Genomic DNA, 16258 nt, shown 5'->3' on the forward strand with positions numbered 1-16258 from the left:
CTCTCTGCTCAGCGGGGGGGTCTGCTTCCCCCTTTCTCTCTGCCTGCCTCTCTGCCTACTTGTGATCTCTCTCTGTCAAATAAATAATAAAAAAAATTTAAAAAAAAAGAATTTTTAAGAACATGTGGTTCTTATAAAAGCAGCAGAAGGAGCCTACAATCTGGGAGAGCCCCCCATTTGCTTCAGAACAGTGGGAAGGCAGGGATGCGGATGGTGGATGCGGCCACGGATGAGATCAGATCGGTATGTGTGGATAGTTTCTGAAGCTAGGTGGCAGGACATGAAATTTCTTTTTCCATTTGCTCTACTTGTGTATTATTGAAGTGTTCTATAATAAAACATGAAAGAAAAAAGGGGCCTTTGAGATGATTCTGGTCACCTCCCTACACCCCCACACCACTGGTAATCTGATCAGACTGTACTGAGACACCATTCAGATAAAGTCAAGGTAGTGTCTTCTTAGATCCTTTCCCCATGCTTCCCCTGCCCCCACGCCCCTGCTTCCCCTTCCTCACCGTAGGACTATCAGTAGCTTAAAACATGAAGAGGGGAATACAATGGCCAACATGGATGTCTTTATTACAAGAAATCCCAATTTTCTTGGGTGTTTGTTCATAAAGATGAACCGTGCCCACGTGCTCTGTCACTGGTGTGCAGGCGCGGTGAAGGGGGAGTCACCGTGGTGGCTTGGAGACAGGGCCATGAAGTGACACAGTCTGAAACAGCGTGGCCCGGGAGCTAGATCTGTTGCTTACCAGCTGGGGGACCCTGGCACGTTACCTAACATGCATCTCACAGCAGTGGGGTGAAAATTCAATAAGGATAAAGTATCTGGTCAAAAGTCTGGCATTTAGCCATACTCAGTAAATGCAAATTATTTCCTTTGCTGTCAGAACCTGCCTTTCGACCGCAGCAACACATAGGAACGGAAGCTGGCATGAGTAAGTACCACCTCTTACAGCTACTGTCCTACAGCAGCGGGAGCTTGGTGGAAACTGGGGGGCGGGGCCGTGTGCGGGGGGGCACATCCCTTCTGGCAGATTCTGGTCTGGACTGCTTCCTTGGATGGGGCATTTTCCATTTGTTTCCTGCTTACAAAAATATTAACTGATACACTTACAAAATGTATAAAATATATAGATAATCACAAATAAGGAAATAAAAACTATCCATAATCCTTCCACTAAAACAACCACGGTTAACATTTTGTGGTATGTGATACGTAGATAAAGACATACACTCTTTTTTAAAAGTGAAATTATGCTCTACATGCTCTATAGACTGATTGGTCACTTGCCTGTCTCACTTAACGATGAATCAAAAAATATATATATATTTTTCACATCACTGAAATTCTTTCTACATCACTTTAAAATGGCTGCCCAGTACTAACCAATATTTCAAATGGGCATTTTCATAATCTTTGTATATATTCACTATAAATTAGGGTCAGTTCCTGCAGGTAAGGTGCTGGGTCAAAGTACATGCGTATTTAGATGTATGAAATATGATGGATGCCTGGGTGGCTCAGTGGGTTAAGCATCCGACTCTTGGTTTCAGTTCAGGTCATGCTCTCAGGGTCCTGGGATGGAGCCCCATATGTGGCTCCATGCTCAGCAGAGGGTCTATGTAAGGCTATCTTTCCCTCCCCGTCCGCCCGTCCGCCCCTCCTCCCTCTCTCTCGTTCTCTCTCTCCCAAATAAATAAATCTTAAAAAAAAAAAAGTATGAAATATGAAGTCATGTTGCCCTCCAGAAAGATTACACCAATGTATATTCCCAGAACACCATTCTCATCAACTAGGAAGTGATTTTACTTTCAAGTTTATGAATTTACTCATCAAATAGATATTGATAGTCTACTGTCTGGCTGGGGTTTTTTTGGAGTTTTGGGGTTTTCTGGTTTTATTTTGTTTTTGGTTTGTTTTGGGGTTTTTTTGTTTTTGTTTTGTTTTGGTTTGGTTTGGTTTGGTTTTTTGCCTCTCCCGAGGCCCTCCCCCAGAACCCACGCCCACATCCGATCTTGGGCACACCCCCCTAAACCCAACCTTGCCAAGTTCCTAGCACCTGCCTCAGCTGCTGCCTAAAAACTGAAACAAGAGTCCTCAATGAAAGATCTTCCACTGGGCCGCCCCCAAAGTACACCCCGCTAACCCGTCACCGAGCCATCTGTCCTTTGCTTTCTGCCTCTGTAGTGGGAGCAGCCATGGCCTGGAGTCTCCGCGGGAAAGCCCAGCTTGGAGGACTGCTCCTCTCTCTCCTCGGCTGGGTCTGCTCCTGTGTCACCACCATCCTACCGCAGTGGAAGACTCTCAGTCTGGACCTGAACGAAATGGAGATCTGGGTCATGGGACTTTGGGAGGTCTGCGTGAATCAGGAGGAAGTTGCCGTGTGCAAGGCCTTTGAGTCCTTCTTGTCTCTGCCCCAGGAACTCCAGGTATCCCGCATCCTGATGGCAGCCTCCCACGGGCTGGGGCTACTGGGGCTTCTGCTCTCTGGCTTTGGGTCCGAATGCTTCCAGTTGCACAGGATCAGATGGGTATTTAAAAGACGGCTTTGTCTCCTGGGAGGGACTCTGGAAACATCAGCTGCAGCCACTACCCTCCTCCCAGTCTCTTGGGTGGCCTACGCCACCGTCCAAGACTTCTGGGATAATAGCATCCCTGAGATTGTGCCTCGCTGGGAGTTTGGAGATGCCCTCTACCTGGGCTGGGCTGCTGGGATTTTCCTGGCCCTCGGTGGGTTAGTCCTCATCTTTTCAGCGTGTCTGGGAAAAGAAGATGTGCCCTCCCTCCAGATGGCTGGCCCTACAGCCCCACCATTCTATGCCCCAGAGGATGAGTCCAGTGACTCCTTCTATCTAACACCAAGACCCAGGAACGTATTCATCTAGGAACTGCTCCTGCCAAGGAACATGTGGAATAAAGGAATGTCGGTAGAATCTTTTCTCTTCCTTATCCTCTGCCACTCTACATTTAGTTGCCTCACATGGGGGTGGTAGTCACTGTCCCGTTGGTTAAGCATTTGACTATCTTGGTGATACGGTGATCCATAATTTTGGAATAAAAAATCAAGGCACAGGGCACCTGGATTGCTCAGTCGGCTAAGCGTCTGCCTTCGGCTCAGGTCATGATCCCAGGGTCCTGGGATCGAGCCCCACATTAGGGTCCTGCTCAGCGGAGAGCCTGCTTTTCCCTCTGCCTCTGCCTGCCTCTCTGCCTGCTTGTGCTCTCTATCTCTCTGTCAAATAAATAAAGTCTTTTTTAAAAAAAAATCAAGGCAGAATTTCTATTGAACATGTTTTTCTGACTTAGATTTTACTTGTTTTAAATGCTTTTAAACTCATAACATTAATTATATACTCCATTCATTACTAAATATATTGCAAAATTACAACTATCATAGGAAATCTAGTGTGAATAGCCACTATAGATATGAATGGAAATGCTGTGGGGTGCCTGGGTGGCTCAGTCAGTTAAGCATCTGCCTTTGGCTCAGGTCATGATCTTGGGGTCCTGGGATAGAGCCTGTGTCAGGCTCCCAGCTCAATGGGGAGTCTGCTTCTCCCTCTCCCTCTGGCCCTCCCTCCACCCACAATTGTGTCCAGGCTCGCTCTCTCTCTCTCTCTTTCAAATAAATAAAAATCGTGGGTTAAAGCCTCTGCCTTCAGCTCGGGTCATGATCTCAGAGTCCTGGGATCGAGCCCCGCATCGGGCTCTCTGCTCTGCGGGGAGCCTGCTTCCCTCTCTCTCTCTGCCTGCCTCTCTGCCTACTTGTGATCTCTCTCTCTGTCAAGTGAATAAATAAAATCTTTAAAAAAAAATAAAAATCTTTTTAAAAAGAAAAAAAAGAAAGAAAGAAATGTTGGAGAATATGCCTTGGCAAATGAAATGAATTATTGCCCCAGGATAGCACCTTAACATAGGAAGCTTCCTTGTGTTTGTTCTCTTTCTCAGGTACGCAATCTGTAAGGGGAGCGTCACAATATCTGTGTGAGGCTCTGAGTGGTCAGCTCCGTCTTCCCAGAAAAATATTGCGAATGAGCTGTCCTGGTTTGCCGAGAGCTCGGCACTTGCAGTGCTAAAGCCAGGAGAGCCCCAGGCGCACTGGCACAAACTGATTACCACAGACTGGCTGTGCCCAGGAACGGCCCAGTGTGGGCACGGATGTGGAGAGAAGTAGCAGCTTCTCAGAAATGTCTTCTACGCTAGGCAAATTCACATTACACTTCCTTTCAAGTGGAACCCCCAGGTCAGCAGATCTACCCAGGCTGTGGCTACAAATTAAGTCCCCTTCACAACAGTGACTCCAGCTCCTTTGCACCTGCCCTGGCCAGTAGTGGGCCTGACTACCCCGCCCCTAGGTCTTCAGGCTTTTGTGCAAGTCCTCAAGTGGGAGCCTCATGCTTACTCAGGAACCTGCGTGTCGGCTGACATGACCAGGCGTTACCCACCCTGGTCCAATCACTGCCATCTGTCCCCCACTCCCTTCATCAGTGGAGAATGAGTCCGTGATTCCTGCAGGAGAGTAGAGGTGCTGGCTCCCAATGTCCCCGCGCGGGTCACTTCCCCAGGCCCAGAGGCAGGCCCAATTGCTAGCAGAGCTGAGGAGAGATGTCGTCCCCCAGGCCAAGCTCTGGGTATGACCAGCTTGTGGGCCTTTGCCTCTCGCTCCTCCATCAAGCAGCCCCCCTGTGTTTTTAGGGAGCCGCTGCACGAGCAAGAGGTACACCAACATGAGTGTAAACGAGTTTGCCAGCATAGCCCAGGCCGCTTTCCTCCTTAGAGAAATAACGTGGGTTTTTGGTTGGTTTTCCTGAGGAAAGGAGTCTGTCCAGGTGCAACTTCATTTCCGGCAACATCTACCTTCTTACCCAGAGTGGGGGATCTCTCTAGAAGTCATGCTTTCTCCAGAAAGCTCCTTTCCCTTTAATGCATGTCCTTTTGTGTATATGTCCACTCGATGTCCACAAATCCAAATGACTTTCAGTAGATAAATTTCTGAGCATAAAAGGAGAGTTTGCACCAAAATCATAGTCTGGCTCTCTGTGGTCCCAATGCCCATTTCGTCAACTGCTCCTTCTCAGGACTGAGCCTCAAATATCCAACACTTACGCTGGGGTCCCACCGGATCTCCAGGATGGACCCATCTATCATTCATCCACCTGGTCCCTTGTTCATTCATTGAACAAACACGCACTGAGTAACAAACACGCACTGAGTACCCACCGTACTCCCGGCACTGTGCTAGGAGCCAGGAATAAAATGGTAAAAGACAAAATTTATCCCTGCCCCTCGTAGAGGCCGATGGGGAGACAAATATGAATGTGAAATCACTTAGATAAAGGGAAATCGTGATTGACAAATTCGGAACAGTACGTGCTTCTAGATCACACAACAGGAGCAACTGTAAGGTAGTCAGGGGGTCACAGACAGATATCCTAAAGGGGTGATAACTGGCTGAAAGGTGAAGGATGGAGAGGAGAGCAGTTCTGGGTGAAGAGAGGAAAGTGCATAAGGCTAAGGCTAGGGAGGTAGGAAGGAGCCAGATTTGCAGAGCCTGTCCCTCGCGTTATGGAGCTGTCTCTACTACTGGGACCACAGGAAGCCGAGCCTGCGGCCAGGAAGTGGAACTCAGCCCCCAGGTGATCGCAGCTGTTCCTGCTCCCCCTCCTGTCACACCTCATCCCCACACGGTTTCCGGATGACACAGTTGTGCAAGGCGTCAGAGTTTATGAAACACTCCATGTATCGTGGGAGTTTTACTGAGCACATCTTGAGAGTTGGGATTTTTTTTGTTGTTTTCTTTTGTTTTTGTTATTTGAGGTCAGGAGAGTTAATATTCTTTGTTTTGCTAAGGAGGAATGTGAGATACAGAAACTTTGGACTAGTGCGCACGGTGAGTCATGAGCTGCGTGGGACGGGACCCCACTAGGGCTGTGATGCCAGGGCCGTCCGTCTCTCTTCGCACCATTCCTGTCGCTTCGTGAAGTCAGGTTGCTGGGGCAGTCTGTTGCTGAGATGGTAGTCCAGACCGAAGGAAGAGCTAGCACTGAAGCAGAAGAAAAACAAATCCAAGATCTACAAAGAAAAATCATATGCTTTGTGCTTTTGTTGAGGCCTAAACAGGGTTCAGGTGGCTCACCTGTTCCGGTGGCTGGCTCACGGCGCTCCTCCTAATCCCATGTTTGCATGTTTGCAGGTGCTAATGGGATACTTATCACCAGCATGTGATTACGGCTTCCACTGTCAAAAAAAAAAAGAACACAAACTACAAGCCAAAGATTTGTTAAGAAAATATTTTGTCTTCCTAATTCTTATAAAGGACACAAAGGCACTTTAAAAAAAAAATAGGGATGGATGGGGATTGTTGATTGATTCCCAAGTAATCAACAGCATGTCATCTCCCAGAAGGGAGCATGAATCCACATTTAAAGAAGGAGTCTGAGGAAGAAGATGCATTTCACTTAAAACTGCCACTGTTTTCTTCTACCTGCTTTGTAGGGAAAATAATGAGAAATAAAAATAGAACTAATTAAATCTTAGTTTCAACTCAGCCTTTTTTTCCTAAGGACTCACAGCACATTGTCCTAACATTAGGAACATTTCCTTATTGTGGTTACCCATGGAGAGCTGTGTGTTGTCATGTGTATTAGAAATAGCAAAGGATACCAGTCAATCAGAATTCTAAGTCAAAAGCTTTTGTTATATGCAAAGCACTGTAAGAAAATAACTCAGGGACTCATCAAATTTTTTGTCGTTGGAATTGGCTGTGCCTCAGTCCCGTCTTCTCCAACAGCCTGTCTTTGGGTCTGAAAGGCATTCCAGAAGGCCCCTATTAAGATATTCATGTGTTGGGCACCTGGGTGGCTCAGTTGGTTAAGCAGCTCAGGTCATGATCCCAGGGTCCTGGGATCGAGTCCCGCATCAGACTCCCTGCTCCATTGGGAGTCTGCTCCCTCTGACCTTCTCCCCTTTTATGCTCTCTCTCACTGACTTTCTCTCAAATAAATAAATAAAATCTTAAAAAAAAAATACTCATCTGTTACCCTGGGACAGGAACCCACTAAGGAGAGCTTCTGAAACTAGATCTAGAGAAAAGATCCTAAGGGAAGTCGATGTGGGTTAAACACATTTTAGGATGGGAGAGAAGTCAGAAATAGTTTCATGAGCTTCTGGACAGGAGATGTGTCTTAGCAGCCAGGACTAAGACAATAAAACAGAATTAGGAAAATGTTTGTAGTCACCGGCCTCGAGCACAGAATGAAAGACCCCAGAGGTTACTTTCCACTCTGAATGTATTTTAAAAATTATTTTTAAAAATAATGACTTATTTTTTAAGCCATTCTTCTTGCTATGCCATCCATGTTTATGTAGAATGGACTTCTCTGTTGCCCAGAATTTTTAATAAAGCCTCAAAGCCAAGGCCCATGAATGCCATGTGGCCCCTAGTCTAAAGAGAGAGGCTCGGGGCGCCTGGGTGTCTCAGTGGGTTAAGCCGCTGCCTTCAGCTCAGGTCATGATCTCAGAGTCCTGGGATCGAGCCCCACGCCGGGCTCTCTGCTCAGCGGGGAGCCTGCTTCCTCCCCTCTCTCTGCCTGCCTCTCTGCCTGCTTGTGATCTCTGTCCATCACATAAATAAATAAAAATCTTTAAAGAGAGAGGCTCAACCACTACTTCCAAGAAGGGGCCAAGCTGGCCAGCCCCACACTGACAGCCTACAAAAGAGAAGCACACAGATTCATTAGGGAGGATTCTGGGAAGGAAATCCGTAGCATTGGTGGGTATGGTGGTGTTCCCTACCCTTCCATGTGAGGAATGGGTGGAAATGGACCTCAAGAGAATGACGCAGAGACAGGGGCTCTTTCTAAGAAGGAAGATGGTGTCTGAAACATACCCATCCCACACCAGTTGAGCTCCAGAAACTCTATAGTCCCACGCCTGCTGCCCTCGGGATGGTGCCCAAGAAAGTTCTTGAGGAAACTGGATCTGAGCTCTGGAGGCACAAAGAAGGGAGCCTGATGCCCACCGAGTGGTCTGCGGCAAGAGGCTGGCTGGAGTGCAGCATGGCGGCAGCAGCTGCACTTGGCCTTTGTGGGGCGGGGGTGCTGAGCTTCGCACAGCCCAAGTGGGTGTCGGGGAAGCAGTCTGGGTGATGCTGTGCCAGAGCACTGCTGGGAGGCGTGAATGACTTAACTAGGCGCTTAGGAGGTCTGCAAGGGGTCAACTAGGAAGTCCAAAAGCCACATCAAAGGACAGTGCGGAGGTTTTCTATGGGCTTCTCTCGAGAACCCGTAAAATATCCCACGCAAGAGCTAATAATCACATTTCTGACATAACAAAGGACGTTTGAGAACCAAGAGGGCATTTCTATTTAAAAAGTAGACATCCTTCACCTTCTCTTACAAAGCCTCCTCCCGCAGGCTCTAGGGGTGCCAGGAGTTGGGGGTGAGGAGGGGCATGGAGTGGGGTGAGGGGGAGGACACCCTACAGCTCCTTCCTTACTGCTAGTCCCTGACCTTCAGGCCTCAGCCTGAAGTCAGGTGAGAGGAGAAGCACCTGAAAATGGATGAGTAAACTTTTGCTCTAGATTGGTCTGGACTCTACCATACATGAAAATCATTGTTTTAATACTCCCACATGCCAGGAAAGGTATGCCATCTTCCTGAGATGCTGTCAGGGGCAGGGAAGTAGATCCATAGGATCGTATTGGAAGGTGTCAGTGGAAATAAAAAGGAAACTACTGTCTTGCTGGACTTTATTGAGTTCAAGCCTTTCAATGACATGATTAAAGAGAAAAATGTATCTGAAACAGGGGAAGAATTGGAAAGAAGATGAGTGATTCTTCTCCAGCATAAGTTCCCTTCAGTGTTTCTTTTTCCCAGACTGGCCAATGCAAACAATTCTATGTACCAGAGCCCCATAACCCTTCAGATATCTAGCTATGCCCTGGTTATTTAGAAGCCATCTGTGGGACCTACACAGGCCAAGCCTACTCTTAAAATTCTCACCCTGTGAAAGATTCCCCCATGAGAACTGCATCTAGGGCTCTACTCACACTGAGTCATTGCTACTTCTCTCTTCTTGACTCTTAAAATATTACTACGAGGTAAGTATTTTCCTGTTCCATAGCCTGGGAAAACAGGTTCAGCCAGCATTTGAACTCAGACATGTCAGATTATGATGTCAATATTTCCATGGAACATCTTTTTGTTTTTTACTTAAATTCAATTATCCAACATATAATACATTAGTTTCAGAAGTCGTCTTCAATAAGTCATTGGTTGTGTGTACCACCCAGTGTTCATCACACCACTTGCCCTTCCTAATGCCCACGACCCAACTACCCCATCCCTCCACCCACCTCCCCTCCAACAACCCTCAGTTTGTTTCTTATAGTTAAGAGTCTCTCCTGGGTTTTCTCCCTCTCTGATGACTTCCCATTCAGTTCCCCCCCTTCCCCTATGATCGTGTGCACTGCTTTTTTTATTCCACATGAGTGAAACCATATACTTCCTTCTCTGACTGACTTATTTCACTCAGAGTAATACCCTCCAGTTCCATCCATGTTGATGTAATTATTCATCCTTTCTGATGCCTGAGTAATAGTCCATTGTATATATACACATCACATCTTTATCCATTCATCTGTCAAGGGCCATCTTGGCTTTCTTCATACTTTGGCTATTGTGGACATTGTTGCTATGAACATTGGGGTGCACATGCCCCTTTGGATCACTACATTTGTATCTTTGGGGTAAATACCCAATAGTGCCTTTGCTGGGTCGTAGGGTAGCTCTATTTTCAACTTTTTGAGGAACCTCCATGTTGTTTTCCAGAATGGCTGCGCCAGCTTGCATTCCCACCAACAGTGTAGGAGGGTTCCCTTTTCTTCGCATCCTCACTTCCCCCTTTCCTGACTTGCTAATTTTAGCTATTCTGACTGGAGTGAGGTGGTATCTCCTTGTGGTTTTGATTTGTATTTCCCTGATGCCGAGTGATGTGGAGCTTTTTTTTTTTTTTTTTTTTTTTTTTTTAATGTCTCTTGACCATTTGTATGTCTTCTTTGGAGAAATGTCTGTTCATGTCTTCTGCCCATTTCTTGACTGGATTATTTGCTGTGTATAGAGTTTGCTAAGGTCTTTATAGATCTTGTATACTAGCCCTTTATCTGATATGTCATTTGCAAATATCTTCTCCCATTCCTTAGGTTGTCTTTTAGTTTTGTTGACTGTTTCCTTTGCTTTGTGAAGCTTTTTAGCTTGATGAAGTCCCAATAATTCATTTTTGTTTTTGTTTCCCTTCCCTTGTAGACGTGCCTAGTAAAAAGTTGTTGTAGCTGAGATGGAAGAGGTTGTTGCCTATGTTTTCCTCTAGGATTTTGATGGATTTCTGTTTCAGATTTGGGTCTTTCATCCATTCTGGGTCTATTTTTGTGTCTGGTATAAGGAAATGGTCCAGTTTCATTCTTCTTTTTTAAAAATATTTTTTAATTTATTTGACACAGAGAGAGAGACGAGAGAGGGAACACAAGCAGGGAGAGTGGGAGAGGGAGAAGCAGGCTTCCCGCTGAGCAGGGAGCCCAATGTGGGGCTCAATCCCAGGACTCTGGGATCATGACCCATCATGATCAAATGACTGAGCCACCCAGGCGCCCTCAGTTTCATTCTTCTGCATGTGGCTGTCCAATATTCCCAGCACCGTTTATTGAAGAGACTGTCCTTTTTCCATTGGATAGTCTTTCCTGCTTTGTCAAATATTAGTTGACCATGAAGTTGAGGGTTCATTTCTTCTTACAAGAGACATTGGTTCAGCAGTGATTTATAAGTCAGTCAAGCTGGGGACCTGTTCATCTTGTGGCTATTCCTTAAGCAGGGACAGTCAAGATGACTTAGTGAATGAGCGGGCCACTTTCAAGTTATCACTGGGTTATCTGCCCTTACTGTTGACATCTGAATGCTAAATTGGGAAGATCAACTCTGGCATGCAACACTACCTCTAGTCCACCATCAGGACTCTAGACAGAACACTGGCCATCCTTCCATGAATGTTAACACTAGGACTAGCACATACTTAATTTTCAAAGCTCAGTACTGGCGACTCCTGGGCACCACTTCTGTCCTAGCATGTCAACCCCAAGTCCCCTATATTCTACAGAAGGTCTCTCCCCTCCTTCTACTCAAAGCTAATATTCCTGTTCATTGCTTATTATCACAATTTCTCATCTTCCTCGTGTCATGGGAACGTGGTGTCAAAGCTGATCTTATTATGAGAAGGGAAGAGACTAGGTCTCTGTCTTATAGGACCCATTCACCTGTCTGTAAGAGGTCAATAGGAAGTTGAGGGGTCTTCATAATTAGTCAACAACCTCACGGGTGAACCAACAAGCAAGACAGTTATAAGGAGGAAGACATGGAAATGTCCTGAAAAATCTCCCTTAAGTCAGTTCTACTCTGACTTGCAGTAGATTAATAGGTCAAAGTTTATTGCTCAACAGCTTAGAAAGAACGTGGATAATTTTTTTCAAGTTTCAGAAAAAAGTAATGTAATGACAAGCAGCTGAGGGGTGCCCGGGTGGCTCAGTGGGTTAAGTTTCTGACTTCAGCTCAGGTCATGATCTCAGGGTCCTGGGATCGAGCCCCATATAGGGCTCTCTGCTCAGCAGGGACCCTGCTTTCCCCTCTGCCTGCCTCTCTGCCTACTTGTGATCTCTCTCTGTCAAATAAATAAATAAAATCTTAAAAAAAAAATGACAAGCAGCCGAGAAGTTCAGCTTGTACAAACTTTAAGGAACTGATGTTTTTATATGAATTAAAGGCAAATTATACAGAAATACATTTTTCTATGGCTCTATCAGCCAAGTGCAGCACGAGGAATGCAAATATATAGTAGTTCAAAAAGAATGGTGGCCTCTAAAGTCTCCCTGAAGGAGGGTCTACAGACTTTTTGTGAACCCAAAGAATTCGGGTTTGTTGTGTAAAAGCCACTTTCTTAGCAGACACAGAAGTTCTTTGGAGGACTAGCTTGACTACCTCTCAGCTGTGACTTACCTCAAAATCACCTGCAATGCCTTCTAAGCATGAACAACAGGGGCCCAGCCCGGATCTAACAAGTCAGTATCTGCAGGGTTGAAGCCAGCGGCCGTCTTTTTTATTTTTCTTTAAGTGACACAACTGACTCTGGATTGGCAGCCAAGGTTAAGAACCACTGCTGAAGAGCTTTGGGTTAAAAAAAAGCAGGAAAAGAGGGGTGCCTGGGTGGCTCAGTAATTAAGTGTCTGCCTTCTGCTCAGGTCATGATCCCAGGGTCCTGGAACGGAGCCCCTCATCGGGCTCCCTGCTCAGTGGGAAGCCTGCTTCCTCCCTCTCCCACTCCCCCTGCTTGTGTTCCCTCTCTCACGGTCTCTCTTCCTGTCAAATAAATAAATTAAATCTTTTTAAAAAAGGGGGCAGGAAAAGAAACCCACAAAGTCTTACAAAAGAGATACAAAAGCAAAATACAGTTCTTTGAAAAGACTAGTAAACCCCTGATAATACTAACCAGAAAAAAGATACATGTCACCCAGCATCAGTAAGAAAAAGGGTATCATGAGAAATCACAGATCCTACGGCCATTTAAAAAAAAAGAAGAAAAAGAAAAAGAATGAGGTGTTATGAACTTTCTGCCAGTAAAATTTAATTTAGATGAAATGGAAAAATTTATAATAATTTCCAAAATTCACATACGTAACCCCCCTAAATATGAAAATGTTGTATATATGAAAGAAACTACATCCATAATGAAAAACATGCCTACAAAACACACAATCCTAAGCTCAGATGATGTCAAAAACAAAGACATTAAGGAAGAAATAATCTTATCTTATCCAAACTCTTCCAGAGCAGAGAAAATGAGAGACGATTTCCTACTTCATTCACTAAGACCAGAAAAACCTTAATACTAAAACCTTCACAAGGACAAAATAAGAAAAGGCCAATCCCCCTCATAAATATACATGCAAAAATCCTAAAAATAAGAAAAATTCCATGTACATATAAAAATATCATGATTGGTGTATTTTGGCAACACATGGTTGGTTTAACATTTAAAATTAATAAATGTTACACATGAACAGAAAAAAGAGAAGACACATGTAATCATTCTAATAGGTTAAAAAAATTTAATAAATTTCAACATCCACTCATAATTTTTAAAAAACTCTTTGCAAAACAAGAATAGAAGGAATCTTTATTATATAACAAATGGAATTTATAAAAAGCCTACAGCATACTTAATTGTGAAATGTTGGAAACCTTCCCCCCTGATATTAGGGGACATTGTTTCTAGATACCAGCAATAAGCAATTAAAAATGTAATTCCAAAAATGACAACATTTACAATCGCTTGAAAAACATCAAAGATCTAGGAATTGATTTATGAAAGATATGTAAGAACTTATTACAGAAATTTAAGAAAAACTACATACACAGGATATATCGTGTTCCTAGATTAGAAGATGTCAATTCTCTCCAAATTATCTATAGTCACTGCAAACCTAACCAAAATCCTGGAAACTGACAAACTGATCCCAAAATGTATATGGCGAAATTTTGATTAATAATAGACAAGACGATCTTGACTTCATCTTGACTTGAACTTGACTTCAGTTCAAAACTGGACGATTTATTGTACTGGAAATCAAGACTGATAAAAAGCTATACAAATTAAGACATTGTGATGTTGGTACAATCAGACAAACATACTAATGGAACAAACAAAAGGGCCCAGAAGGATATCCCTACAGAGACACTTGATTTATGATAAAGGCACAGCACTGGGGAAAAGACAGTAGGTGGTGCTGGGTCCATCCGCTAACCGGGAAGGGTCAAAATGCAAAACTTCTGGGAGATCACACAGAATGTCTTCATGACCTTGGATAACGATTAGAAGAATGGGTAGATTGGACTACACTAACATTAAAAAATTGTTTTCATCAAGCCACCAGGAGCGAAAACCCAGAGTGCGAGAAGATCTATGCAATGCATATTAATTCAAAAATTTCCATAACTGGCTATTTTTTAAAAAACTCCTACAAATCAGTATATAGCAAGATAGTAAATCCAACAAAAAGACTGGCAAAAGACTTAACTAGGTATTTCACAAAAGAGAATAGCCCAAGCAATAAGCATATAAAGAGATGCTCAGCATTGTTAGTGTGCAAGTTCAAATTAAAGGAACATCACATGGCCATAATGGCTAAAATTTAAAATACTGACAAAACCAAATCTTGACAAGAATACGAAGCAACTGGAGCTTGTAAACTGCCGGGGGGTGGCAGGCAGTCTCGGTATAAATGTTTTGGGAAACCATGTGGCAGTGCCTAGTAAAGACACAGCCCTCTATTCCTATGACCCATACACCGTATGATCCAGCAATTCTGCTCACAGTTCCATGACAGAAATGCCTTCGTGTGGGCATTGAAACACATGCACATGAATACTCCTAGCAGCATTATGGGAAGTAGACAAAAAACTGGAAAGAATTCAAATGACAGCTAGCAGAATAAATTGTAAGGTATAGTCGTACAAAGAAAGAGCAATAAACCAAGCAATGAAAATGGCCAAACTCTGCTCCTGTGAATCTCTCCTTCGATCCCAGCTCTGTTTCATCAGCCTTCGTTCAGGCCTTGCCTCCGGTTCATTCATTTTTTGAAACTGTTGTGTCTTTCCTCTCACAATTCTTTCTTGAGGCAGGGAGGGTAAAAACGAGTTTATACAGCTTGGAGTTCTTAGAGGAGCTAACAAATCCAAACAGAAGCAGGTAGTGATTCCAGCGAGCCACAGGAAGTCTAACCCCAGTGTCAAGGGAATTTACGCTGAGGTCAAGTGTCCTCATAAACCCTTGAAACATTTTAGGTTAAGAGTCTCGTAGGTTGAGAGGGGGGACAAGATGGCGGGGTAATAGGAAGAGGCGCCTTTTCAGCCGTACCCCAAAGTGAGCTGATTACCTACCAAAGAACTCCGATCACCCATGAAATCAGCCTGAGATCAGTATTATACACGTCTGGATCTCTACAGGGGCAGAAGACGCCAGTGAGCAGGTAAAGCGGAGTGGGAACTGCGGATTGATATCGGAAGATAAACAAAAGGGGGAGGGAGCCACCAGTGGCGACCGGTGGGAAAGTAATACCCCAATCCGAGCGAGAGTGCCCTGCGTCTGGGGACCAGCAGTAACTTGGAGACTAGTTGAAAGCACTCCAAAAGAGCAAAGGATCGCGGGGGGAAATTGTGGGAATCGGGGCGGCTAGGGACAGGGGCGTAAGTCCCCGGTCCCAGACGGCCTCCCCGGCCCTGAGGCAGAGAGAATGCGGCGGAGAAACCAGCTCCTGGTCCCTAAGCCGCCAGCGCGCTGGAGAATGGGTGGGTTCCGGCTCCTGTGAGGGGATGGGAGCCGCGCCGGTCTGCAGAACGCGCGCTAGCCCTACCACAAAGCTCGAGATACGTGCGCGTCCCTCATGCTCCCCTGAGTTACTGAGGCCCGGCCGGCGCTCTTTGACCCGCGCCATTGTTTCAAAGCCTAAGCCGAGCGCCCGAAACTCTTCCCCTGACAGAGGCGCGCAAAAGCCCAGCCTGGAGCTTACGGACCAGCGCCCCGTTCTCAGTGCTCCAGACGCGCGCCCGACCCACAGCCGCCTCTGAAAAGAGGTGCGCGCAAGCCGGACACTCCCAGCCCGGGCCGGCGGCAAAATCTCCGTGTGCGATCGCTGCTTGGAACCTCTCTGGTGGTCGGGAGCTCCCAGACAGCCGCCTCTGCCTCGGCTATGGGGACGAGCAAAAGATCCTGCGCCCCCAGGGTCTGCAACTTGGAACCTGCTCTGCCAGCGGCCAAGGGGGAATTTATTCAGCTTCTGCACCCAGACTGAGGCTTCTCTCTGAGACGGAGATCAGGTTGCGGTTTGATTTCTTCTAATACTACAAAAACCATCAAAGGCGGTCAAGATGAGAGGAAAAAAAGTGAACAAGCATAAAAACTGAAAGCCTGAAAAAAAAACCAGTTTCCCCAGAGCCCACCCCCTTGAGGGGGGCAGGAGGACTCAACTCAGGAAACATCATTGACTGACAACCCATGTGGCAGGCCCCTCCCCCAGAAAACAAACCAAGAAAGAAAAAAAAAAGGACTACAAGAGAACAACCACTACTTCATAGGAAAACTTGTATTGTTCACTCATTTCCACTATTCCGGTTCATTTTTTTTTTTTTACACATAGGTAACTTTTTTAAC

At 45.4% G+C, this 16258-nt stretch overlaps 1 protein-coding gene across 1 annotated transcript; it reads left to right on the forward strand.

Annotated features, from left to right (window-relative positions):
* The first annotated feature begins 2205 nt into the window (after positions 1–2205).
* CLDN25 (claudin 25) lies at positions 2206–2892 on the forward strand. Its single transcript, XM_044260618.1, has one exon. It carries the CDS (start codon positions 2206–2208, stop codon positions 2890–2892), a length of 687 nt encoding a protein of 228 aa, XP_044116553.1.
* The last annotated feature ends 13366 nt before the right edge of the window (positions 2893–16258 follow it).

Source organism: Neovison vison, chromosome 7, assembly GCF_020171115.1.
Source record: "Neovison vison isolate M4711 chromosome 7, ASM_NN_V1, whole genome shotgun sequence".
NCBI classification, from domain to species: Eukaryota; Metazoa; Chordata; class Mammalia; order Carnivora; family Mustelidae; genus Neogale; species Neogale vison.

Excerpts from the sequence above, each read along its gene's own strand:
- CLDN25 (XM_044260618.1), top strand. The coding sequence starts at position 2,206 with ATGGCCTGGAGTCTCCGCGGGAAAGCCCAGCTTGGAGGACTGCTCCTC.